The sequence below is a fragment of the Gorilla gorilla genome, chromosome 8 (assembly GCF_029281585.2).
Source record: "Gorilla gorilla gorilla isolate KB3781 chromosome 8, NHGRI_mGorGor1-v2.1_pri, whole genome shotgun sequence".
Classification (NCBI taxonomy): Eukaryota; Metazoa; Chordata; class Mammalia; order Primates; family Hominidae; genus Gorilla; species Gorilla gorilla.
The window spans coordinates 112499258-112526407 of NC_073232.2; the positions used below are offsets into that span (position 1 = coordinate 112499258).

Consider the following 27150-nt stretch of genomic DNA (forward strand, 5'->3'; position numbering starts at 1 on the left):
GTACCAGCACAGGCAAATACAGATACGTTAGAAAACAATTATCCAGACCAGGCACGTTGGCTCATGACTGTAATCCTAGCACTTTGGGAGGCCAAGGCAAATGGATCACGAGGTCAGGAGTTCAAGACCAGCCTGGCCAACAAGGTGAAACCCCGTCTCTACTAAAAATACAAAAATTAGCTGGGCATGGTGGCACGTGCCTATAATCCCAGCTACTTGGGAGGCTGAAGCAGGTGAACTGCTTGAACCTGGAAGGCGGAGGTTACAGTGAGCCGAGATCGTGCCACTGCACTCCAGCCTGGTCAACAGAACAAGACTGTCTCAGGAAAAAAAATAAAAAATTATTCCAACTATGCTCTTAGTGTGGTGGGCTCAAAGTTAAGGCTGAAGGAAGGAATCACTTCTCGTCTATAATAAGAAAGTCCAACAGAATGACAGGATATGTATTGGAAAGATACTAAAGCATGATTGTCCTTGATTTGTTTGGCAGAGAGGACTGAGCATATTGACAAAGTTAATTTTCCAGATGACTAAAGTTGATGAAAACTTCACAGGCACTAAAAACTTTTTTTTATTTGTATAATAACCACTTTATATTATATTTGTTTAAAAGGTTACTCTAGAAGCCTGAGTCGTCTAGCTATTTTTGTCAGAAGGTCACTGCCATAAACATCAGCTTTTCTATTATGATGTGCATTCTTTAGGTAATGATGTCTAAACTAAAGAGCTCCTCTGCACCATCTCTAATCCTGTACTTGCAATTTTTGTGAATAGTTTCACGCTTGCCTAATCTCCTCTCTCTTTCAAACTCTCACCTTCTAATTTGTTCTATACTAGAATTATCTCTAACCACGTGTAAATAGGACCCGGATAAATGGTTCTCCCCATAAGTAAAATGCATTGATTTTGCAATAATTATTTTAGACTCTCAGCAGCCCTTCCCCCTTTTTACTAATCTGTGGCTATGGACCATCAGCACAATTCTATGTACTACCTTTGAGGAAGGCACGACAAAGAGAAAGCCAGGGAAAAAATTTAAAAAACAAAAAAAGGCAATCAAAAAGAATAGTTGCAGGGAGGAGATCCCAAACTCTTCCACAGACACCCAAAGGTCATTACAGGTTTGTAAGAGGTTTCTACCTAAGGACAGTGTAGACTCTAGGCTGAAATACTCATGTGGCCTACTTGGGATGTTGGGTTGGGCCACAAACAAGACCTTTTCCCCCTCTAGTTTCAGGCCTAGATGAGAAGAAAACAGGTTTCCTTGATTGTTGCCCAGGCCCACACCCTGAGTTAGAGTAACCTGGACAATAGAAAGATGAATGGAAAAGAAAAGTCACTTCTCACTGAGGCCTAGAGCAGCACTGAGCTATGTCACACATTCCAAATCTCTTATCTCCTGCATGTGATCTTGAACCTATTGAAGCTTCCCAAACAGAAGGCAATTCAAAGCCTAACCTAGTATACAAATTGTGTGGGAGAGAAAAATGGCATAAACTAATCCAAAGAGGAAAAAAGATGCAAAAGAGATCATCCAAAAAGGGCACTGCTATAAAAGCTACAGCTTCTCAAGTTTGCTCTTATTCCACTGAAGACTTCATCCACAGGTTCTATGGCTCAGTTGTGTCACCAGCCTTGACTTCATTAGTGCTCTCCCTAGAGATAGGAGTGTGCCACTAATTAAGCCTTTTTTTTTTTTTTTTTTTTTTTTTTGTGACAGAGTCTTGCTCTGTCCCCCAGGCTGGAGTGCAGTGGCGCGATCTTGGCCTGCAACCTCCACCTCCCAGGTTCAAGCAATTCTCTGCCTCAGCCTCCTGAGTAGCTGGGATTGCAGGCGCCCACCACCATGCCCAGCTAATTTTTGTATTTTCAGTAGAGACAGGGTTTCACCTTCTTGGCCAGGCTGGTCTTGAACTCCTGACCTCGTGATCCACCTACCTCAGCTTCCCAAAGTGCTGGGATTACAGCCGTGAGCAGGCGTGAGCCACTGCACCCGGCCAAGACATTTTTTAAAATGTAAAAGACTGAGACTCTTCAGGTGGAAACAACACAGGCAGAAGTGTAACTCCTTAAAGTGTAAGATGAAATTGAGACTCTAGTCAGTCTACAGGAAGGAAGACACAAAAAAAGGGTCCTCAGATTGTTAGGATAAGTTGAAAGGATCAACCCCAGAAACCAAAAGTAGAACAAATCAATGAGAAATGGATGAAGGCACCTGTCTTCAGAAGCACTACACACTTAAGGAATTGTCTTAGTCCATCTTGTGTTGCTATAATAGAATACCACAGACTATAATTTATATGAATAGAAATCTATTTGGCTTGTGGTTCTGTAGACTGGGAAGTCGAAGTGCATAGCACTGGCACCTGGCAATGGCCTTCGTGCTGCATCATCCCATGGCAGAAGGGCAAGTGAGGGTGAGAGTAAAGAAGCAAAAGGGGACCTGAACTCACTTTAACAAAGTCACTCTCATGATAACCCACTACTGTGATAACATTAATCCATTCATGAGGGCAGAGTCCTTATGACCAAATCACCTCTTATTAGGCCTCACCTCCCAAAACTGTCACAAAACAAAAATGACTTATAAATATTTTCCTCAGGAATCTTGGGGAACATCCAATTCTAGTCACTGGTGACTACAGTGTTAAAAATTAAGTTTTCTTCATTCTAAATGAATGAAAAAGAACAATGGTCTTATAGAAAACCCAGGGAAATCAGAGTCAAAGACTGGTATTATTTAATGTCTAATCCAGCCCTACCCAAGCAAAAGTATCTGGGGAAATGTGAAATAGAATGACTTTCCCATGAGACACACACATTCAAGCTTTCCACCACCTGAATAAAATCATACTCAAGACCATCCCGTTCTCATAGTCTGATTCAATGCTTACCAAACAACCATATCATCATTATCTTGGGTTCCTAGATACTCACACCAGGAGCGTGAATATGGATATTCCTGTCATTAGTAAGCTACACCCTCCATTACTAAGCAAAACTGAAATTTTATCTTTGATGTGATCAGTTAGTGTGAATCAGCTTCCAGCATTACATAATTCCAGATAAAAATTCATAGGCCGGGCGTGGTGGCTCACGCCTGTAATCCCAGCACTTTGGGAGGCTGAGGCAGGCAGATCACCTGAGGTCTGGAGTTTGAGACCAGCCTGGCCAGCAGGGTGAAACCCTGTCTCTACTAAAAATACAAAAATTAGCCGGATGTGATGGCAGGTGCCTGTAATCCCAGCTACTTGGGAAGCTGAGGCAGGAGAATCACTTGAACCCGGGAGGCAGAGGTTGCAGTGAACTGAGATCACGCCATTGCACTCCAACCTGGGCAACAGAGCGAGACTCCATCTCAAAAAAAAAAAAAAAAAAATTCATAAGGCTCTAGTTTCTGAATCTGAAGCTATAAAAAGAATATCAACATTTTTAACCCAATACAGGTATATAAGCAACAGAAGACTGCCTTTTTAGGACAAAGAAAATCACTTTAAATGGTAATTAGCAAAAGGAACTCATCACTCTCAATTAGACGGGCTAAAAAATACAGAGTCCAAGAAGTATATAAAAGCATCACCCCTAGAGAACCATACCTATTTATGAGAGAGGAAAAGAGAGCTATCTTGTAAAACTGGCTATTGCTATAACAAATGTTGACAGGCATGTGGAAAAGCAGAAACCTTCATACATTGCTGGTGGGAATATAAGATGGTGCAGTCATTTTGGAAAACAGTTTAGCAGTTTCTTAAAAGTTAAACATAAATTTACTATATAACCTAGCAAATCCATCCTAGGTCTATCCAAAATATAGACCATTCCTAGGTCTATATCCACACAAAGACTTGCATGCAGGTATTTTATGGGAGCATTATTTCTAATTGCCATAAAGTAGAAACAACCCAAATGTCCATCAGCTGATGAACAGATATAGACAAAATGTGGTACATCTATACACTGGAATATGATTTGGCAATAAAAAGGAATGAAATACTGATACATGCTGCAACATGGATGAACCTCAAGAATATTATGCTAAGTAAAAGAAGCTAGACACAAAAGACCACATGTTGTATGATTCCATTTATAAGAAATGTCCAAAAATGGCAAACTATGGAGATAGTAAGCAGACTAGTTGCTGCCTGAGGCTAAAGTTGGGAACAGGGATTAACTGCAAATGGGCATAAGAGATCTTACTGCAATGATAAAAATGTTCTAAAACTATACCACGTGATGGTGGCATAACTCAGTAACGTTACGAAAATCACCGAATCATACACTTAAACATGGGTAAATGTTATATGTAGATTATGCCTCAATAAAGTTAATAAAAAACAAATAGGCATCTCCTTCTCTATAAAGTCCAAGGAAGTAACTCACATGTGTGCCGATGTTGACCACCAAATGTTTTTCCACTTCAGGGCTAGCAAGGCAAAACCAGCAGGGTCCTGGAGGCTGAGCTTCATGTAAAAGAAAGCCAGGTGTTACTATGGTCCAAGCACTACAGCATATAATCACCCCACAGAACTCAGCTTTGTGTGATTTTTATATCCTGAAAAGACTGGTATACAACACTGCCACAATGGGCTGAGCCTGTGCTCCTCACTATGACCCCCTATGAACATTTTCAATGAAATTAAACTTCCATTAGAATTTGTAACCAATCCACAGGTAGGTAACCCACAAGTGCAAAATCACACACTGACTAAAGTAGCACATAACTGGCAATAGGCTACAACAAAAGAACACTGAACTGGGTGTCAGGAGCCCCAATTAAAGCCCCAGCTATGCCATTAGCCATGACCCTGGAAAATTTACCCTCCCAAGGTCAGCTTCTCCTGTGAAACAAAAAGATGAAGAAAGAGAATCTCAATGAAACACTCTTAAAGTCCTTCCTTCAAGTTTGATCATTCTATTATTTTATGAACCTATATTGGTTTTGGAGGCTCTTTACCTCATTGTTTTACAGACACAAAGGAAAGGTGCTTTTTCCATAGTACAGGAAGCGCCTCAGAACAGCCTCGAAGTCAGGCCATTCTTATTTTATTTTATTTTTTTTGAGACGGAGTCTCGCTCTGTCGCCCAGGGTGGAGTACAGTTGCGCGATCTCGGCTCACTGCAAGCTCCGCCTCCCAGGTTCATGCCATTCTCCTGCCTCAGCCTCCTAAGTAGCTGGGACTACAGGCGTCTGCCACCACGCCCGGTTAATTTTTTGTATTTTTAGTAGAGATGGGGTTTCACCGTGTTAGCCAGGATGGTCTCGATCTCCTGACCTCATGATCCGCCCACCTCGGCCTCCCAAAGTGCTGGGATTATAGGCGTGAGCCACTGTGCCCGGCCCGTTATTTTATTTTTTGAGACAGGGCCTTGCTCTGTCACCCAGGTTGGAGTGCAGTGGTGCAATCTTGGCTCACTGCAACCTCCGCCTCCTGGGTTCAAGCGATTCTCATGCCTCAGCCTCCTGAGGAGCTGGGACTACAGGTGGGTGCCACCATGCCTTGCTAATTTTTTGTATTTTTAGTACAGACAGGGTTTCATCATGTTGGCCAGGCTGGTCTCCAACTCCTGGCCTTAAGTGATCCACTCGCTTCGGCCACCCAAAGTGCTGGGATTACAGTTAGTGTGAATCAGTTTCCAGCATTACATAATTCTAGATAAAAATTCATAAAGCTCTAGTTTCTGAATCTGAAGCTATAAAAAGAATATGAACTTTTTTTTTTTTTTGAGATGGAGTCTCACTCTGTCACCCAGGCTGGAGTGCAATGGCATCATCTCGGCTCACTGCAACCTCTGCCTCCTGGGTTCAAGCAATTCTCCCACCTCAGCCTCCTGAGTAGCTGGGACTACAGGTGCGTGCCACCACACCTGGCTAATTTTTGTATTTTTAGTAGAGAAGGGGTTTCACTATGTTGGCCAGGCTGGTCTCAAAATTCTGAACTTGTGATCCGCCTGGCTCAGCCTCCCAAAGTACAGGATTACAGGAATGAGCCCCCACACCTGGCCAAGAATATCAACACTTTTATCCCAATATGGGTATATAAGCAACAGAAGACTGCCTTTTTAGGACAAAGAAAATCGCTTTAAATGGTAATTAGCAAAAGGAACTCATCACTCTCAAGTAGATGGGCTAAAAATACAGAGTCCAAGAAGTATATAAAAGCATCACCCCTAGGGAACCATACCTATTTATGAGACAGGAAAAGAGGGAGCTATCTTGTAAAACTGGCTATTGCTATAACAAATGTTGACAGGGATGTGGAAAAGCAGAAACCTTCATACATTGCCAGTGGGAATATAAGATGGTGTAGTCACCACACCTGGCCAAGGCCATGTTTATATTTTATTTTTACTGTTGGTCCTAATGACTCATTGCACAATTCTCCCCTACCAGAAGAGGCTCTCTTAGCAATGCTGCTTTCCAAAGAAAAGCCAAAATAACAGTTACTGTTCATAGAGGAAACCTCCGGAATAAAGGTACTTACGAGGTTTGCGAGGCTGCTTTGGATGAGGAGAAGATTTGCTATCTCTACCTGTGGATGAACGCTTCCTTCCCTGCTTTTCATTTAAATCAAAGAAAAACTGACAGGCTGATTCTTCCTGGAATGGCCAAAAGCAGAAGATTAAATGTTATTCAACTAACCTTTAGATAAGTAGCCGACCACTCACATACAAGGGAACATTCCTGCCATGCCATATCTATCTTTCTTCTCAGTCCTTTCTGCACACTCTAGGGAAGCAAAATATCTTCCCAGTTCTGATGCCTGAACTCTCAGTCATACATCAACACTTATCCAAACTACTGCCAAATTCATCTCTTTGGAAAAACAAGTTAAAATTCAAGTTATAAAGTAATTCTTGCCTAAAGCAGAACACGAACCCACCTAAATTCTCTTTTCCTTTTTCTCTCAACAGGGACATAGTGTAGTCATACAATTTCACAGGTCAAACAAGCCTAATTCAGCCTTAATTAAGAGATGAGAAGGCTGCTCGGAAAGAAAGAAAAGTCTGAGAAAGCAGACCGTGCATGCTAGTAAGGGAACTTGACATTCCTTGCTTTAGTGGGGAAAAAATTAATTTGAGAAAACTCTGCTATTAAGAAAATTTCTTCAGAGTGAATCTTATTTTCCTACTAGCAATCATCATAAAATCACAAATTACATTGCTATGAAGCTGCTAGAGCCTTGCCTAAAGAGCTAAGAACAGATAATCAACTTTAGACAAAGACTTTACAAATAAAACTGTAACCCCAAACATCTGAATCCAGTTTGGACAAAGAAAGACCTAATGTATCAAACTGTTAACCCCAAACTACAATAAAAAACACTAAGCTTAGTTGAAATCTACTAAGATTTCTAAACACCATCATGATTTCCCAAGGGGAAAAAAAAGATTTAGATTCTAACGATTAAACTTGTCTTATGTACTAAACTATAACTAGGAAAAGAACACATATAATGGGCAACCCTGCCCAGAAAATGCCAACCCTCAATCAGAACATACCACAGGGGCAAGAATTTGCTTTCCTATGGATGCTTCCTGCACAGATTTTCTGTAAGGGTTTTCAGTGACATCCGGAGGCTGTTTTACCAGTTCTGCTGCATCCATTAGCTTCATGGGAACAATACTGAACGCGTAAAGATACTTTAGAGAAAAAGAACATAATGACATTAGGGGAAATACTATTTACCCAACTGTAATCAACCTATTTTACTGTGAAGATTTCACAGAAAACATGTGAAACTCAGTAAAATTAAAAGAACAGCAACCAGCCCATCCATAGCTCAGAGAATAAACAGTAAATCAAATGCCAATTCAGTGGCCTCTGCAGGGGCTCACCAAGGGTTGACAAAGAAATGAACAAGAAATCAAAGCCCCCACCCTCACAAACCAGGAGTTCTCACTCGGATAATGGAATAGTGACAACTGTCACTACAAGGCCCAGAGGAACTTGCTGTATAACCCTTGAAGACAAACTGCTTCTGTCTCTGAGTCCCTTATCTTTGTGTACTTTGTCCACAGAATTGTGGCACTGCCATTCATTTTTCCTAATGAAAATTACAAATGAACTTAGTGTTTCTCTCTCTGATATTATACAAATTCTGCTATATATGCTAATAAAATTTTCTTAAGAGACTAGCAGTAAAGCAATAAATATTCATATAAATATTTGGAATCTTGCAGTAATGCCACAGATATCGAAAACTTTAGATAAGATATAAATAGATGTTTAAACTTACTACTGATTAGGGAAATGCAACTAAGTAACAATTATATATCATTTATCACATTGGCAAAAACTTTAATAAAACTTTGACGTGGGCCGGGGGTGGTGGCTCATGCCTGCAATCCCAGCACTTTGGGAGGCTAAGGCGGGCGAATCACCTGAGGTCAGGAGATAGAGACCAGCCCGACCAACATGGAGAAATCCCATCTCTACTAAAAATACAAAAGATTAGCCAGGCGTGGTGGCACACACCTATAGTCCCAGCTACTCAGGAGGCTGAGGCAGGAGAATCGCTTGAATATGGGAGGTGGAGGTTGCAGTAAGCCGAGATCGTGCCACTACACTCCAGCCTGGGCAATAGACAGAGATTCCATCTTAAACAAACAAACAAACAAACAAAAACTTTGACTTGATCCAGTGAGAAATATGGAGGGGGAAAAAAAGCCACTGCTGGGGTAGGGGTATAAATTGGAACAAAGTTTTTAGATGAATTTAACAATGCTTGCCAAATTTTATAATGTGCACACCTTTCGACGAAAGTATAAGTTGCTTATGGCTGAGGCTAACATGTCCCTGAGAATAAAACAGACTGAAAGTACTAAGTGTTATTCAGTTTGAAAGGGCAATTAAAAGAAAAATTACAAATCTACATTTACTAAGAATTGGGCAAAAAAGCTGAAAATAGGCTGGGGAATTTATGTGGAGGTCAGAGTGGAAGCAGGTATGAAAGGGTCCAGCAGAAGAAAACATGGCTGCCAAAGTGTTTTGAGTCAGTTGGCAAGTTTGGCCTGGCCTTAGCTGTTGCAGGAGACGTGGTGAACTCTGCCCTATATAATGTGGATGCTGGGCAAAGAGCTGTCATCTTTGACCGATTCCATGGAGTACAGAACACTGTGGTAGGGGAAGGGACTCACTTTCTCATTCCATGGGTACACAAACCTATTATCTTTGACTGCTGTTCTTGACCATGTAATGTGCCAGTCATCACTGATAGCAAAGATTTACAGAATGTCAACATCACGGTGCACATGGGGGCCTGTTGCTAGCCAGCTTCCTCACATCTTGACCAGCATTGAAGAGGATTATGATAAGCGTGTGCTGCTGTCCATTACTACTGAGATCCTCAAGTCAGTGGTGGCTCACTTTGATGCTGGAGAACTAATCACCTAAAGAGAGCTGGTCTCCAGGCAGATGAGCAACGACCTTACAGAGCGAGCAGCCACCTTTGGGCTCATCCTGGATGACGTGTCCTTGACACATCTGACCTTCGGGAAGGAGTTCACAGAAGCAGTGGAAGCCAAACAGGTGGCTCAGCGGGAAGCAGAGTGCACCAGATTTGTGGTCGAAAAGGCTGAGCAGCAGAAAAAGGCAGCCATCATCTCTGCTGAGGGCGATTCCAAGGCAGCAGAGCTGATCGCCAACTCACTGGCCACCGCAGGGAACAGCCTGATCGAGCTGCGCAAGCTGGAAGCTGTGGAGGACATCACATACCAGCTCTTATACTCTGGGAACATCAGCTCCCTGCCAGCGGGACAGTCCATGCTCCTCCAGCTGCCCCTGAGGGGCCACCCTGCCTGCACCTCTGCAGGCCAACTGGGCCACAGCCCTGATGATTCTTAACACTGTCTTCCTTCTGCCCCAACCCTAGAAATCACTGTGAAATTTCATGATTGGCTTAAAGTGAAGGAAATAAAGGTAAAATCACTTCAGATCCACCCCCTCCCCCCGAAAACGCTTAAAATATTATGAAAAAAACAAAATATCGATTTGCTTATCTTTTGTATGCATTGTCTATGGCATGTGATAGTGGAATAATCTTCAGACTCTTTATCTGCCTATTTTCCCACTTCACTAACTGTTCTTATTTTAGCTGTCTCAATCCACAATAGGTTAGTTTTGGCCCTGGGAAATCAGAAATGCTCTCAGAGAAGTGAGAAAAACGACCTATTTTTCTGGTATATTCTCTTTCATCAACTGCACTGTTTTCCAATACAAAGATAGATTCCAGGTATCACTAAGATTTCCCTCAGGAAATCTCAGCCCTAAGGAGAGCTTAGGTAAGTCCTCTGGGTTTCTTTTTTTTTGTTTCCCGAGACAGAGTCTCACTTTGTCACCCAGGCTGGAGTGCAGTGGCCCGATCTCAGCTCACTGCAGTCTCCACCTCCCACATTCAAGCAATTCTCCTGCCTCAGCCTCCTGATAGCTGGGATTACAGGTGCCCCCCACCACACCTGGCTAATTTTTTTTATTTTTTATAGAGATGGGGTTTCACCATGTTGGCCAGGCTGGTCTCAAACTCCTGGCCTCAAGTGATCCGCCCACCTCAGCCTCTCAAAGTGCTGGGATTACAGGCGTGGGCCACCATGCCCAGCTCTTTGGGGTTTTCTTATTTCAGCTAAATGAAGTTGCTAAAGAAGTAAGCAAGCATCTGAGGGCAAATTCACAAATACCCATAGAGACAACCACATAGATGTGGAAGTAAAGGAACACTGTTCATTTGATATTTTGCCTTTATTCCTCTGGGCCTATTTTCCCAAACCCTTCTTTAAACTCTCCTACAAAAAGACCCAAAAAGACTTGACCTTTCATTACCATATCTTTACAAAGGAGTCTCCGAAACTGCTGGGACCTTGCAGTCAGGGAGAAGAGAAGATCTGAATGCTAAACTGGACAAGAGATAGATTTATCAGGCAGACCATGAATATCAACCTTCCACCAAATAGGTAAATCTTTACCTTTTTCTTTTCTGGATTTCCAACATTTGCCAGAGCTATAAACCGGGTGGCATGCTGTGCATTTTCCTGTAGAACGATATGGTTTCTACAACATATTTGAGAGACAAAAAATTACAAACAATTTTACTTTTGATTTGCAATGACAAAATATGTGGACTCTATGGGGCCATAAAAAGAGCAGAGGTCCTCAGTTCATCATCACAAGTCAAATGATTTCAGATAAGTTACTATCTATCCATCTAATAGGGCAACAATCCCTACCTCACAAGGCTGTTTTAGGAAGAGATGAGATTATGTCTTCAGAAACCATCAAACTCCAACTTTTGGCTTTAAAAGAGTTGTAAAATTGGCAAAATGTTGACAATAGTTCAAGCTAAGTGATGGACACATGAGGTTTCACTTTACTCTTGCCTCTTCTTTTGTGTAATAAAAAGCTAAAATAGGCCAGGCACTTTGGGAGGCTGAGACAGGAGGACTGCTTGAGCCCAGGAGTTTGAGAACACCCTGGGCAACACAGTGAGACTCTGCTCTACAAAAAAAAATTTTTTAATTAACTGGGCATGGTGGTGCATACCTATAGTCCCAGCTACTCAGGAGGCTAAGGTAGGAGAATCACTTGAGCCCACAAGGTTGAGGCTGCAGTGAGCCTTGATAGTACCTCAGCACTCCAGCCTGGAAGACAGAATGAGATCTTGTCTCAAAAAAAAAAAATTAAAAAAAAAAAAATGTAGTCCTTTGTGTCTGGCTTCATTCACTTAACATAGTTTTCAAGGTTCAACCATGTTGTAGCACATATCAGTACTTCATTGCTTTTCCTTGCCAAATAACATTTCATCATATATTTACCACTTTTAATTTACCCATTCACCAGGTGATGGACATTTGGGTTGTTTGCACTTTTGAGCTATTATGAATAATGCTATTATGATCATCTGTGTACAAGTTTTTGTGTGGACATATGTTTTCCCTTATCTTGGGACAGGAATAAAATTGCCATTACCATGCTGCTGACTCTTACATTTAACCTTTCAAGAACTGCTAAACAGTTTTCCAAAGCGGCTGCACCATTTTACACTCTCACCAGCAACGTGTGAGGATTCCAATTCCTCCACATCCTTGCCAACACTTGTTATTATGTATTTGCCTTTTTGACTACTGCCATCCTAGTGGGTATGAAGTGGTGTATCATTGTGCTTTTGATTTGCATTACCATAATGGCTAATGATACAAGCATCTTTTTATATGTCTATTGGCCTTTTTTTTTTTTTTTTTTTTTTGAGACAGTCTCACTCTGTTGCCCAGGCTGGAGTGCAGCGGCGCGATCTCTGCTCACTGCAAGCTCCACCTCCCGGGTTCATGCCATTCTCCTGCCTTAGCCTTCCAAGTAGCTGGGACTACAGGCGCCTGCCACCATGCCCAGCTAATTTTTTGTATTTTTAGTAGAGACAGGGTTTCACCGTGTTAGCCAGGATGGTCTCAATCTCCTGACCTCATGATCCGCCTGCCTCGGCCTCCCAAAGTGCTGGGATTACAGGCGTGAGCCACCACACCCAGCCCTATTGGCCATTTTTATATGTTCTATGAAAAACTGTATTCCGATTCTTAAGAACTGTGTAAGTTTTGAGTGGCTTGTTCCCAAAACTTCTGTTTTCGCAGTATATTTTTAGAGAACAAGACATTCTTCTAGAATGAGTATATGGAGATTTAACAGAAAAACCTGTATTACCTATGATTCTGCATTAGGCTGTGGGATTATAGTAAGGGGGGTATTCTCTTCTTGCTCACTTAAATTTTTTTAACTAGCAACACGTATATATTACTTTTGTAAAAAAGAAGGGAAAGAAGTTATTTTAGGGATAATCCATGCCCTTTATCAGTGAAGATAATTCTGAGCTTTTACTTAACTCTCTCACTTGTAAAACACTGGTTTTCTTGGCAGTATATTCTTTAAGAACTTGACCTCTATATCAGGAGATCGAGACCATCCTGGCTAACACGGTGAAACCCTGTCTCTACTAAAAATACAAAGAATTAGCCAGGCGTGGTGGCGGTCGCCTGTAGTCCCAGCTACTCAGGAGGCTGAGGCAGGAGAATGGCATGAACCTGGGAGGCGGAGGTTGCAGTGAGCCGAGATCATGCCATTGCACTCCAGCCTGGGCGACAGAGCAAGATTCTGTCTCAAAAAAAAGAACTTGACCTCTATATACCTACTATGCTACTATGTACCCCCAAAAATTAAAAAAATAAAAACTCCACCTCTGAGTGCAAAAGAAAAAAAAGAAAAAAGAAATATTTTCTTGGCTGGGCACGGTGGCTCACGCCTGTAATCCCAGCACTTTGGGAGGCTGAGGCAGGCAGATCATGAGATCAAGAGTTCAAGACCAGCCTGACTGACATGGTGAAACCCCGTCTCTATTAAAAATACAAAAAAACTTAGCCGGACATGGTGGCACGCACCTGTAATCCTTCCTACTCAGGAGGTTGAGGCAGGAGAATCACTTGAACCCAGGAGGCGGAGGTTGCAGTGAGCCGAGACCATGCCACCGCACTCCAGCCAGGTGACAGAGCGAGACTCCGTCTCAAAAAAAAAAAAAAGACAAAAAAAAATTTTTTTATTTTCCCTCTCATTTATTTTTAATTGACAACTAAAAATTGTATTTTTTATTGTATACAACATGCTGTTTTGAAATGTGTATATACTGTGGGATGGCTAAATCAAGCTAATTAACATATGCATTATCTCATATTTATTTGTGGTAAAAAATTTTTTAAAGAAATGGGGCTCCCTATGTTGCCCAGGCTAGAGTGCAGTGGCTATTCACAGGCGTAGTCATTGCACACTATAGTCTTGAACTCCTGGGCTCGAGCGAGCCTCCTGCCTCAGCCTTCCAAGTAGCTGGAACCACAGGCACACACCATCATGCCTGGCCCTGAAAAGGAAAAAACTGATACAAGTTCTTGATTCTGAAACTGAAGGATTTCCAAAGTGATTTCAAATTAGGGAACAAACTCAGAGAAGACGAATGACTTGAGAGTCACTTACTTCAGTGTCTGAGTAACCAAATGGAACCAAGATGTTATATGGCTAAAAACGAACAAGAGAAGTTTATACAGAAGATCCATGGCAAATTCTTCAAAAAGCCAAAAAGAATGAAATGCTACTCACCGATATGGAAGCCTCTCATAATAGGTCTTTTCCAAAGCAGCAAAATGGTATCTTGGTTTCAAGCCCGTGGCAAGACTGGAAACCAAAGCAGAACCACATTTTTTGGTATCCACTTCTCCCTAGTAAACAAAAACTTAGTCATCCATACAGACCAAAAGTTATCAAGAAATGCAAATAAATAATAAGACATTTTGAAATGTCTCTGAAATTTATACATGAATACAAATGTGGGCAGAAGGAACTGCACACTGAATTTCATAAGTATGGCAATCAGAGAAAAAATCTTAACAAATAAGGGAGCTGAACTATTATGAATGTAGAAATAGGAACAACTGTTGGAAGCCAGAGATTAAAAGGTAACTCCTCCATATCAATACCCAAAACATAAGTTATTAAAACCTTTTTTGGAAAGTAAGCTCTCCCTCTGGAGCCCACAGACTGGGCTTCTAGTTTTGGTTTTTTTTTTTTTTGTTTTTTTTTTTTGAGATGGAGTCTTGCTTTGTCACCCAGGCTGCTAGAGTACAGTGGCACAATCTCGGCTCACTGCAACCTCTGCATCCTGGGTTCAAGAAGTGATTCTCCTGCCTCAGCCTCCCTAGTAGCTGGGATTACAGGCACGTGCCACCATGCCTGGCTAATTTTTCTATTTTTAGTAGAGACGGGGTTTCACCATGTTGGCCAGGCTGGTCTCAAACTCCTGATCTCGTGATCCGCCTGCCTCAGCCTCCCAAAGTGCACGCGTGAGCCACTGCGCCCAGCCTCTAGTTTGTTACGTAGTGCATCTGTAGTTCACAGGTCCAGACAGTCATAGTCAATTCAGAAAATCAAAGCGAAAAGCTAGGCTTCAGGGCTCCTAACATCCACAGAATATCTGGTATAGAGTATTCAAGGACTTCATCACCAGCATATAATCCTTTATTTTGCTTCAGTCAAGGAAGTGGCAGTTTGAGGAAGGGCATAACCACACCCTTCTTAAGTAATATGAAGTTTGCTCAAAGTTATTCTTGCTCCCAGAACATCCCCAGATTCTGTTAACAACCAATTAAGTGATCTCTCACCCACAGCATTATTTATGAACTCTATTCTAAGAGAAGGTATTACTTGGAAATAAGCTAACAAAGTTTGTTTTCCACTATGTAAAGCAGGAACTTCCTTTTGTCTTATGCTTGTTTCCTTCAGGTTTCTGCTGAAGGGCAGGGAATTAGCTTTGAGGTCAGTCCTAGCATCTTAGGGACTGGTGAACTATACTTTTCTCCTCCATAAATATACTGTATGGTTATTTATAAGCCTTGATCAAAATCAATTTTTAGCTCCCCGCAAAACAAAGGGGCCTCATTTTCTCATCCTTCCTTACAGAGCATCACATGTGTCTTTCTCTCTTCCTTCATCACTTTAGCAGCCCTTCTCTCGATCTTCCCTAGCTTTGCTATATCCTTGTGCTCCAACCAGCTCTACGCCTTGTATTCTACGTAAAGAGTAACCATAGGTTTGTCAAAAAGGAAGAGAGCATTCTCCTTGATAATGCCTGGTATCCTGTTGGCCTTTTTGGTTATGGATACATGGTGCTGAAACTGGCAAGGGGTGGTATACAGGCTCCACTTCTGGATCATCACTGATAATCCTGAATCCAACCATGGAGATTTGTTCCCAAATGCATTCTTACATTTCCCTTCAATGAAGCTCAGCCAGTGTTTTCTGCCCTCACACATAACCTTTTCAAAATCTTCCTTAGGCTTACTTCCACCAGTGTAGTATTTCACTCCCATGATAGTTGTCACTCCTGGTTTACCATCCTTTTCAAGATTACTCATAAAATATTAAAATCTGGCCAGGCATGGTGGCTCACGCCTGTAATCCCAGCACTTTGGGAGGCCAAGGCGGGTGGATCACTAGAGCCCAGGAGTTCAAGACCAGCCTGGGCAACCCCGTCTCTACTAAAAATACAAAAATTAGGCTGGGCGCGGTGGCTCATGCCTGTAATCCCAGCATTTTGGGAGGCTGAGGTGGGCAAATTACTTGAGGTCAGGAGTTTGAGACCAGCCTGGCCAACATGGTGAAATCCCATCTCTACTAAAAATACAAAAAAATCCGCCTGTAATCTCAGCACTGTGGGAGGCCGAGGCAGGCAGATTGTCTGAGCTCAGGAGTTCACGACTAGCCTGGGCAACATGCTGAAACCCCATCTCTACTAAAATACAAAAAATTAGCCAGGCATGGCAGTGTGCGCCTATAGTCCCAGCTACTTGGGAGGCTGAGGCAGGTGAAATGCTTGAACCCAGGAGGCAGAGGTTGTGGTGAGCAGAGATGGCACCACTGCCCTCCAGCCTGGGTGACAGAGCAAAACTCCATCTCAAAAAAAAAAAAAAAAAAAAAATTAGCCAGGCGTGGTGGCGCATGCCTATAATCTTAGCTACTCAGGAGGCTGAGGCAGGAGAATCGTTTGAACCCGGGAGGAGGAGGTTGCAGTGAGCCAAGATCGCACCACTGCACTCCAACCTGGGCGACAGAGTGAGACTCCATCTCAAAAAAAAAAAAAAACTAAAAACCAAAAAATCAGTGAAGCCTCAAAACATTAAGAGGCTTAGGAAAGGGCACTTGAAGCAGAGAATATAAAAAACCATTCCTTTATAATTAAGATTTCAGCAGTCTCATCTATGAATCACACTTTCATGAAATTAACTTTTGCTTTGATCAGTTGATACAGCTTTTAGAATCCTGAAAATTTTTACAGAAGACTTCTAATAAAAGGTACCCAAGAGCTAAAATACCCAATATAAACAGGAAAAGAAAAAAGTCCCAACTCAAGCCAGTGCAATTTGCTTTTAGAAATTCCAACTAAACAAGCACTACTCACAGAAGAATTCCCAAAGTTCCCCACATACTTGGGCCATGGGGATGTGAGCAAGATATCAACACCCTTAAACTGGGAGGTTGTACACAGCATCGTTCTCAGAGAAGACACATCCTTGGGACTAAAACTATAACCTGGTACTGGCTCATTTAAGGATTCTGTCCCACTGAGGTACACAATCTGCAGCCCCGAGCTTCCAGTGAAGATACCTTTACGACCTGGGTTCAAAGAAAAATGAACAAATTTTAGTCAAAATTGCAGAATGAAAAGCCATCAATAGGGGGATGAATCTCCCATGACTCTCCTAGGTCCCTGCCATTTTACATGTCTGAAGTGTAAACTCTCCAGCAGCTCCCTTCTGGCTGCTAGGCATCAATGGTGAATGGCTACAACAGTATTCCTGCTCAGTAAAACGAACAGCCCTACGTGGAGGCTGCTGGAGCCCACGGGCCAGTATGTTTATGCCAGGTGCCTTACAAATATTACTGGAAAAAGTTGGGAAGAGAAGATTAGGGAAAAGGCTTTCTGCGTTCTAGAGAAGATTCTACATGCACTTAAATGCAGACATCTGGACACAGGAAAAGGCAATGTGAAGAAAAATACAGTTCTAAGGAAGCTACAGTCTAGAAAAGATGCACATAGTGAAACCCCATCCCTACTAAAATACAAAAAATTAGCCAGGCATGGCAGCGTGTGCCTGTAGTCCCAGCTACTTGGAGGCAGGCAGCAACTTCCAAGTGAAGGAAAACATTTGGAAAGAGCAAGTGTTTAGGAAAAATTAAAGACGCTACTCTCTTCTACGGTTATTCCTGGCTTGTGGCCTTGTTTCCATTCCCTCCTGTTGCCTTCAAGACCTTGCTCCATCAATTTTCACTTCCCTTTCATCTACTGAGTCTACTCAGCTGGCGCTTTTTGTTCAGAAAAAAATATGCTCAATCATCGCCATCCAAAATGAACACATATACTAAGAAACTTCCTCCTCTTCAGTTTTGAATTTCTGAAGAGTAGTCCATGCTAAGTGCTTTACCTTTTTTTTTTTTTTTTTTTTTTGAGATGGAGTCTCGCTCTGTTGCCAGGTTGGAGTGCAGTGGCGCAATCTTGGCTCATTGCAACCTCCACCTCAGCCTCCCGGGTTCAAGTGATTCTCCTGCCTCAGCCTCCCAAGTAGCTGGGACTACAGGTGCCCGCCACCATGCCCAGTTAATTTTTCTATTTTTAGTAGAGATGGGGTTTCATCATGTTGGCCAGGCTGGTCTCGACCTCTTGACCTCGTGATCTGCCCACCTCGACCTCCCAAAGTGCTAGGATTACAGGTGTGAGCCACCACGCCCAGCCTACTTTATTAGTTCCTTAACCCCCTGCAATCAGTTTCCCTCTCCCATCACTCTCTTAAAGGTCACCCTATATTTGCCAATGTTCTCCTGAAACTATGTTATCTTCACTTAGATTCCATGAAGTTGACAATATCTTTACCTCTCAAACAGTCCTCTAAGCACTTTTATGTCTTTGTTCCTACTCCCTAGATGAAGATATACCAACCCCACCCACCAAGGTACTATCATCAACCTGCTTCCCTTCTGATTGTATTTCTTCCTTAATAATTTGATCCGCTTCTCAGCTCTATTTTTCATCATTGTGGGACCAACTCTCCAAAGCCTATACTCTTCAACACTGATACTCTAGAAAGAACTCTCGGACCAGCACTGTGGCTAATGCCTGTAATCCCAGAACTTTGGGAGGCTGAGGCGGTTGGATCACCTCAGGTCAGGATTTCGAGACCAGCCTGACCAACATGGTGAAACCCTGTCTCTACTAAAAAATACAAAATTAGCCGGGCATGGTGGCACACACCCGTAACCCCAGCTACTCAGGAGGCTGAGGCAGAAGAATCGCTTGAATCCGGGAGGCAGAGGTTGCAGTGAGCCAAGACTATGCCATTGCAATTCAGTCTGGGCAACAAGAGCAAAACTCTATCTCAAAAAATAATAATAATAACTCTCACTTCCAACTATATGTTGGATGTCCTACCAGTATTTCAAGCTCACTATCACATGTTCACTACCAAGTTCATTGCTTGATCCTCCTACTGGATCCAAAAAATCTATTTCACAGAAATAACCCGAATACCTTAGCTGCTCTTTCCTTTCCTGGCACTAAATTCACAGAGTAAAATGGCTGCCAAATATCTACAGTAATGCCCTTAATCCAAATCTAGAAACTATACCAAGAACTGCATAAGTCAGGCTCATGTTAAAATCTACAACAGAATTTCAAAATGCGTATCTGATATGTGTAGTTAAAAATAAACAGTGCTCTCACTTCAGCAGCACATATACTAAAACTGGAAAGATAAAGAGAATATTAGCACGGCACCTGCACAAGGATGACATGCAAATTCATGAAGAGTTCCATATTAAAACAACAAAACAAATAAAGGCCTTCCTTCAATTTTTGCTTAAAGAAGTCCCACAGGATTAGGGCAAAATAAGACTGGTAACGGGAGGGCCATAGCCAAATAAAGACTAAAGGCCAAGATGAACTATGATGGGGAAGGAGAGAGAGGACATTTACAGCAAAGGAAATGAAGAAGTTTTCTAGAGAAATAAGACCAACAAAGAGGAAATGTGAAGAATAGTAAATTCAATTAAAAAAAAAAAAAAGCCGAGCACAGTGGCTCACGCCTGTAATCCCAGCACTTTGGGAGGCTGAGGCGGGCAGATCACCAGGTCAGGAGATCAAGACCATCCTGGCCAACATGGTGAAATCCCGTCTCTACTAAAAATACAAAAATTAGCTGGGTATGGTAGTGCGTGCCTGTAATCCCAGCTACTTGGAAGGCTGAGGCAGGAGAATCACTTGAACCAGGCAGTCGGATGTTGCAGTAAGCCAAGATCACGCCACTGCACTCCAGCCTGAGCAACAGAGCAAGACACTGTCTTAAAAAAAAAAAAGAGTTGAATGATCTAAGAGGCAGCAGACTGCCAGCAGGTGGGGGGAAAACAAAAGCAAAATTTGACAGTGCTTTTGAAAACGGCCAGACATTGAAAGAGCCACTAAAAGCAATACAGAGGGCTGTGGAGGAAACAACTTTAAGCTGGAACTGAAGAGTGTACCTAGAACCAGAAAAAGGAGAGTAAAAAAAGAGTAAAAAGCCCCCAAAGAACAGCACTAAAAACCTGAGTTGCCAAAACCTTAGAGTGAAACCTAGAGCTATAAATAGTTGGGAGGCTAATTAACAAGTAAGCTGTATATACCTAGCAAGATTGTATGGTAAAGCCACATACATGAAATTTCCTTTGTGTGAACATAATTTATACCTTAAGTATCCCATATACTGTAGACAAGGAGTTTATCCCTCCAGTTGGCTAAACAAGTGTGTACCGGGTTGTGGGAACACAACGATATTGGGGCTAAGTGGTAGAAATAATAAAGGAAAAATACCACTGTCCTAAAGGCATTGTCCTAAGGGCACAGCAGCACACATACAGACTCTGGGAAAAAACCCTCCAAACCCCATTATCTCAGGCTGCAATCACTGAAAAATCTAGCCAAAAATTTCCTGGGAGACTAATTCCTGAGAACACTATATTATGTTCATTACAAACACAACAAATATCGGCCAGGCGCGGTGGCTCACACCTGTAATCCCAGCACTTTGGGAGGCTGAGGTGGGTGGATCATGAGGTAAGGAGATCAAGATGATCCTGACTAACACGGTGAAACCCCGTCTCTACTAAAAATATTAAAAAAATTAGCCGGGTATGGTCACACATGCCTGTAATCCAAGCTACTCAGGAGGCTGAGGCAGGAGAATCACTTGAACCCGAGAGGTGGAGGTTACAGTGAGCCAAGATTGCGCCACTGCACTCCAGCCTGGGTGACAGAGCAAGACTCCGTCTCAAAAAAAAAACCAAAAAAAAAAAAAAAAAACCAAATACAAGAAGTATCAGCTTACCCAGATAAGTAATGTTTTCAGCTAATTCACATCCATCAGCATCCTGGAAATATTTTACTGTTTCCTGGTTATTAGCACCAAGCACATATGTCTGAATAGGAGCTAGTGAGGGAAACAGACATGACACCATATAGTTACCAGATCTGCTTTAGAACTTAAGATATGCCTCTCTATAGAAAAAATACTTATATTAAAAGTAAATAGTCCATGCATTCACATTCCCCATATTTAGCAATCCTAAATGTGGAACAGCTATCCACTAAGGATATACTACACCCAACCTTGTAGCTTGACTATTTTATTTATGTTTTTTTTTTTGAGACAGAGCCTTGCTCTGTCACCCAGGGTGAAGCGCAGTGGTGCGATCTCAGCTCACTGCAATCTCCGCCTCCCAGGTTCAAGCAATTCTCCTGCCTCAGTCTCCCGAGGAGCTGGGATTACAGGCATGCGCCACCATGCCCTGCTAATTTTAATATTTTTAGTAGACACACGGTTTCACCATGTTGGCCAGGCTGGTCTTGAACCCCTGACCTCAGGTGATCCACATGCCTCGGCCTCCCAAAGTGCGGGGATTACAGGCGTGAGCCACTGCGCCAGATAGTCTTAATAATGAAAAGCAACTTAAATTCTTAAATACTGAAAATAATTCTTAAATTCTTAAATAATGAAAAACAACTCTGCAAGAACTCTGGCCCTTGAAATTTTATTAGAAATCATATGTTAAATAAAAATAATTTCTATACCTTTCTTGATGCCAGTCTTATACTCCTCCCATTCAGCATCTTGGGTGGAGCCAAAGAAATTTCCTACACACAACAGCAGCTAAAATGAGTTTTTTAAACAGATATATGAGATTTTAAAATATCAAACAGTACATAATTGATAGTAATATTCGACTAGTTATTTAATAGTTTCAAATCAGTTTTTAATTCTTAATCAATTTGCAGATTTCAATATACAATTCTTTAGCAGCAACTGTTAACAGTTACTGATTCTATGAATTATTAAGTTTTGGCTCTTTGGCTGTCAAATTCAAGTTAGAGATGGGTAAGAGAGAGTCAAGGAACTAAACTTTTAAAATAAGTTAGAATTCAAGTGCTCCTCAAATTCCCAGTCCCACTCTGCCACTCATGGCTCTCTCCACATATCCTTCCCTGGAATATACAGTCACATAGAAATAGATCTTTAAAGAATCCCCGTGTGAAACAAAAAAACTTAAAATATTAGAAACTCTGAGAAATACAGGGTATAAAAAACACATTTCCTGCCTGTTGTCTTTACTCAACCTTTAACCCAACGAACAAATTATCCTCATACCTGGAATACTCTCTTCTGTACTCTTAGGAGTTTACAGTCTAGTTGGCAACCATACACAAAATTCATATAGAGCTTTTAAGCTTGTGATGGGTTGGTATATATGTTACCTGACTTAATCCTCACCACATTCGTGAAACAGATCTGTGCTTCCCAAACCCAGAGGTCAGAATCACTTAGGGAAGTGTTGCTAGTCTGTTTTCAGTTTTTTGTACAGTGATAAAGTAACAAGATTCAAATTCAAAAAATATAAAGATCAATAGTAAACAGTAAATAGGTCTCCCTCCCCCAACCACTCAGCAGCTACTAAGTTCCTATGCTCATGAAGGGAACTCAATTTAACAAAAATGGTATGTGTTCAATCAAGACTTAAAGGAGTGCAAACTTTTATTTTTATGTGTGACTACAAAGGTAAAATTAAATTCAGTAAAAACAAACATCTTACATCAAAGTTTCCACTTTTCTTCTGAATTGCTTGAACTCTGTTGAATAAAATATCAAACTTTCCTTCAACATCTCCACAAGCCAAGCTGCAAACAAAGAGATAAACATTATAGCAATTCAGGAAACAAATGGGCCTGCCGGGCTTGGTATATACTGGTCTTTTGGATTAGATAGATACATGATCTAGTCTCTCTGCAGTTACCGTGCAAGGTTCAGTGCACGTAAACCACTGGACAGATCAACTGAGGGTCTCACCAACACCTCCCACTCGCCATATCTAAAATTTAGCTTATCATTTACTCCACAATTGAGCCAGCTTCTTCTCCTCATTCCTAAGTTTTGTGGACGTGTCTATGGCTGACATGGTCAACAAGAGTCAAAAATCCACCATCCAGTCACCAAGTCCCATCAATCCCTTTTTCCAAACATCTTTCACATTCATTCTATCCTTCTTATTTTGACTCCTCCTATCTTAGTACAGGGCTTCAGTCATTCATTTGATAAACAGGTACTGGACACCTACCATACGCTAAGTACAATATGCCAAGTATACTATGCTAAAAACATGTTAGCAGAACAAGGTGGAGGAAGACTCAGTTTAAGCCTCAAAGAGTTTATAATCAGGGAAAGGAAGACACTCTAATAGTTATAAATTTATAAGAAAAGGGCTACAACAGAGGTATGTGTGAAGTGTTATGGGGCAGGAAGTAGAAAATGGCAAGAGCTGACATTGGTAAGGTAAACTGGCCCTACGTTGTGAAGTGACTTTTACTATCATCTCATTTCTGAGATTTTCTAATTCTGATTTATGTGGTTTTTCCACGGCTTATATCATTTTCTTAATGTCTTTTAACTCATTTTGAAATATTAAAATTTTATTGTTTTGTGAGTGTCTCTTTCTGATGTGCTTTTATTGTACACCTCACCAAACTTTTTTTTTTTTTCTTTTTCTGAGACAGGGTCTCACTCTGTCACCCAGGCTAAAGTGCAGTGGCACTACCTTGGCTCACTGCAACCTCCACTCCACTCCACCCCACCCCACCCCCTTCCTACGGCAGAGGAAGAATCAGACAAAAATACAATGCATCTAGTGTTAGATTCAAAGTAGAGAATACACTTATGTTTCCTCTAATGCCTTCTCTTCTTCCTATCCATCCTACAGAAAGTAGTCAGTTTAATGTTCTTTCCTCAAAACATTAAGAGGTTCCCCACTGCCTATAGAACCACAGCTTTCCACAGGCCCTGACCTGTCATCTTTCTAGTACTTTCTCCAAGTTTTCTTAACTGAACTGGCAATTTGATTACTCTCTGCCTCTGTCATTCCCTACGGTAGTTCCACCCTACCCATCCTAAATCCAAGTTTTTCCCATCCTTCAAGGTTTAGCACATTTCTGAAGCCTTCCTGGCTGGCTCAGAAGTCATCCCCTTCTCAAAAACTCAGAAAACCACATTACAGCATTTCAGAGAAAGCTTTGTCATAAACTAATATGACTTTTATTTATATTTTGAGCACCACCTCCTCTAGGAAGCCTTCTAGTACCTATCAGTTACCAATTTCCAGTGTTCCCATAGGATCCTGCATTTCTTCCATCACAGCAGTTGTCACAAGGAATTACCATTGTCTCTGGGAGATCCACTGTCCAGTTTATACATTACCAGGTGCCTCATCTCCTCATCTGGGCCCTTTTCCACTGTTCTCTATCCCACTGAATAAAGATAGAAATCTATGACCCAACAGGGCCAGCTCCTTTTCACTCACAATTAAACCATCACAAGCCTTGTTGATTTTACTTCCTTAATAAACCCTGAATCCCTAAACTATTCCTCTGTCATCACTCTACCTAATCCCACCTGTTCTCTACTTTGGCTCTGATTTGTTCTCCACATTGCAGACAGAACTGCTTTCCAAAATGAAAATTTGATCATGCCAAAGCGTTCTTAAGCATTTCAATAACCTTTTTAGGTTAAAGACAAGAATACAGTTATGTGCCACATAACAATGTTTCGGTCAACAAGGGACCACATATGTAATGGTGGTCCCATAAGATTATAATGGAACTAAAAAATTCCTATCGCCTAGTGATGTCTAGCCATTTGTAACATCATAGTGCAATATATTACTCATTTGTTTGTGGTAATGCTGGTATAAACCTACTGGGCTGGTGGTTATGAACAGTGCAGCACATACAGTTATGTACAGTATACAATATTTGATAATGATAATAAACAACTATGTTACTGGTTTATGTATAATATTTAGCATGCTATGGCCAGGTGCGGTGGCTTACGCCTGTAATCCCAGCACTTTGGGAGGCCAAGGCGAGCGGATCACAAGGTCAGGAGCTCGAGACCATCCTGGTTAACACAGTGAAACCTCGTCTCTACTAAAAATACAAAAAATTAGCCGGGCGTGGTGGCGGGCGCCTGTAGTCCCAGCTACTCAGGAGGCTGAGGCGGGAGAATAGCATGAACCCACGAGGCAGAGCTTGCAGTGAGCTGAGATCGCGGCACTGCACTGCAGCCTGGGCAACAGAGCAAGACTCCATCTCAAAAAATATATATATATTCACTATGGTATGCTCTTTACTGTTTAGAGTATACTCCTACGTATTCAAAAAAAAAAAAAAAAGTTAACTGTAAAAAAGCCTCAGGCAGGTCCTTCAGGAAGTATTCCAGAGGGCACTGTTATCATAGGAGATGACAGCTTCATGCATGTTATTACCACTGAAGCCCTTCCAGTGGGACAAGATATGGAGGTGAACAGCAGTGATACTGATGATCCTGACCCTGTGTAGGCCTAGACTCATGTGTGTGTCTTACTTTGCAACAAAACAAGTTTAAAGCCAGGCACAGTGGCTCACGTCTGTAATCCCAGCACTTTGGGAGGCTGAGGCAGGAGGGTAACTTGAGCCCAGGAGTTCAAGACCAGCCTGGGTAACATAGCAAAACCCCCTCTCTACAAAAAATACAGAAATTAGCCAGGTGTGGTAGCTTCCACCTGTAGTCCCAGCTACTCAGGAGGCTGAAGTGGGAGAATCATTTGAGCCCAGAAGGTTGAGGTTGCAGTGAGCCGTGACTGCACAACTGCACTCCAGCCTGGGCGACAGTGAGACCCTGTCTCCAAAAAAAAAAAAAAGTTTAAAGGGTAAAAAGAAAAAAAAAGTAATAGAAAAAAGCTTGTAGAGTAAGGATATAAAGAAAATATTTTTGTACAGCTGTACAATGTGTTTTGTGTCTTAGCTGTGTTATAACAAGAGTCAAAAAGTGTAAAAAAACTTAAAGTTTATAAAAGTTACAGTAAACTAAGGTTTACTGTTGAAAATAATATTTTAATAAATTTAATATAGGTGAAGTGTACAGTATTCATAAAGTCTACAATACTGTAAAGTAATACATTCACTCACCTCTTACTCACTCACTCAGAGAAACTTTCAGTTCTGCAAACTCCATTCATGGTAAGTGTCCTACACAGGTGTGCCCTTTTTTTTTTTTTTCCTGTATACAGTATTTTCTTTTTTTCTTTTTCTTTTTTTTTTTGAGACAGTATCGCTCTGTCGCCCAGGCTGGAGTGCACTGGTGCGATCTCGGCTCACTGCAACCTCCGCCTCCCAGGCTCAAGCCATTCTCCTGCCTCAACCTCTTGAGTAGCTGGGATTACAGGCGCCCGCCACCACACCCGGCTAATTTTTGTATGTTTAGTAGACACAGGGTATCACCATGTTGGCCAGGCTGGTCTTGAACTTCTGACCTCAGGTGATCCACCCACCTCAGCCTCCCAAAGTGTTGAGATTACAGGCATAAGCCACCACACCCGGCCAGGTGTTTTCACTGTACCCTTTCTATATTTAAATACAAAAATACTTACCATTGTGTTACAATTGCCTACAGTATTCAGTATAGTAACTTGACGTACAGCTTTGTAGCCTAGGAGCAACAGGCTATACCATTTAGCCTAGGTGTACAGGAAGCCATACCATCTAGGTCTCTGTAAGTACACTCAAACATGTTCGCACAACGACGAAATCGCCTAACAACTCATTTCTCAGAACATAACCCTGCTGTTAAGCAGTGGATTACTCTTATTTCCCAAGGCTCAATCCTAACATTCTCGGGAAGCCTTCTTGATTCCTACCATTAAGCCAAATACCCCTCTTATGCACTCTCCCAGAACCACGAATATTTTCTTCCCAAAAGTTACCGCTATTGCAATTTATTTATTTATTTTTTTGAGACAGGGTTTCAATCTGTCACCCAGCCTGGAGATCAGCAGCACGATCACAGCTCACTGCAGCATCGACCTCCCCAGGCTCAGGTGGTCCTCCTGCTTCAGCCTCCCAATTAGCTGGGACCACCACGCCCGGCTAATTTTTTTTTTTTTTTCTGTATTTTTTGTAGAAACGGGGCCTTGCTATATTGCCCAGGCTGGTCTTGAATTCCTGGACTCAAGTGATTCTCCTGCCT

The 27150-nt window shown here is 41.8% G+C and overlaps 1 protein-coding gene, 1 non-coding gene and 1 pseudogene across 13 annotated transcripts in view; 2 read left to right on the top strand and 1 right to left on the bottom strand.

Annotated features, from left to right (window-relative positions):
- Positions 1 to 27150, bottom strand: part of CWF19L1 (CWF19 like cell cycle control factor 1) — a 35714-nt gene that overhangs the window by 7311 nt on the left and 1253 nt on the right. For 10 of the 12 annotated variants that reach the window (XM_031015730.3, XM_031015731.3, XM_055352741.2 and 7 more), the window contains exons 2-10: positions 22691 to 22775; positions 21675 to 21753; positions 20932 to 21033; positions 16980 to 17194; positions 14126 to 14244; positions 10960 to 11044; positions 7501 to 7641; positions 6483 to 6597; positions 4381 to 4460 (exon numbers count right to left, since the gene is read on the bottom strand). In XM_031015730.3, coding sequence (XP_030871590.2) covers positions 4381 to 4460; positions 6483 to 6597; positions 7501 to 7641; positions 10960 to 11044; positions 14126 to 14244; positions 16980 to 17194; positions 20932 to 21033; positions 21675 to 21753; positions 22691 to 22775 — 1021 coding nt within the window. The remainder of the gene's footprint in view (positions 1 to 4380; positions 4461 to 6482; positions 6598 to 7500; positions 7642 to 10959; positions 11045 to 14125; positions 14245 to 16979; positions 17195 to 20931; positions 21034 to 21674; positions 21754 to 22690; positions 22776 to 27150) is intronic. The other 2 variants (XM_063710416.1, XM_063710415.1) reach the window with 1 other exon arrangement.
- LOC109028609 (prohibitin 1-like) lies at positions 8723 to 9844 on the top strand (annotated as a pseudogene).
- On the top strand, positions 19286 to 19394 carry LOC115936066 (U6 spliceosomal RNA). The gene has a single exon (XR_004071651.2). It is a non-coding gene; the product is annotated as a U6 spliceosomal RNA (small nuclear RNA).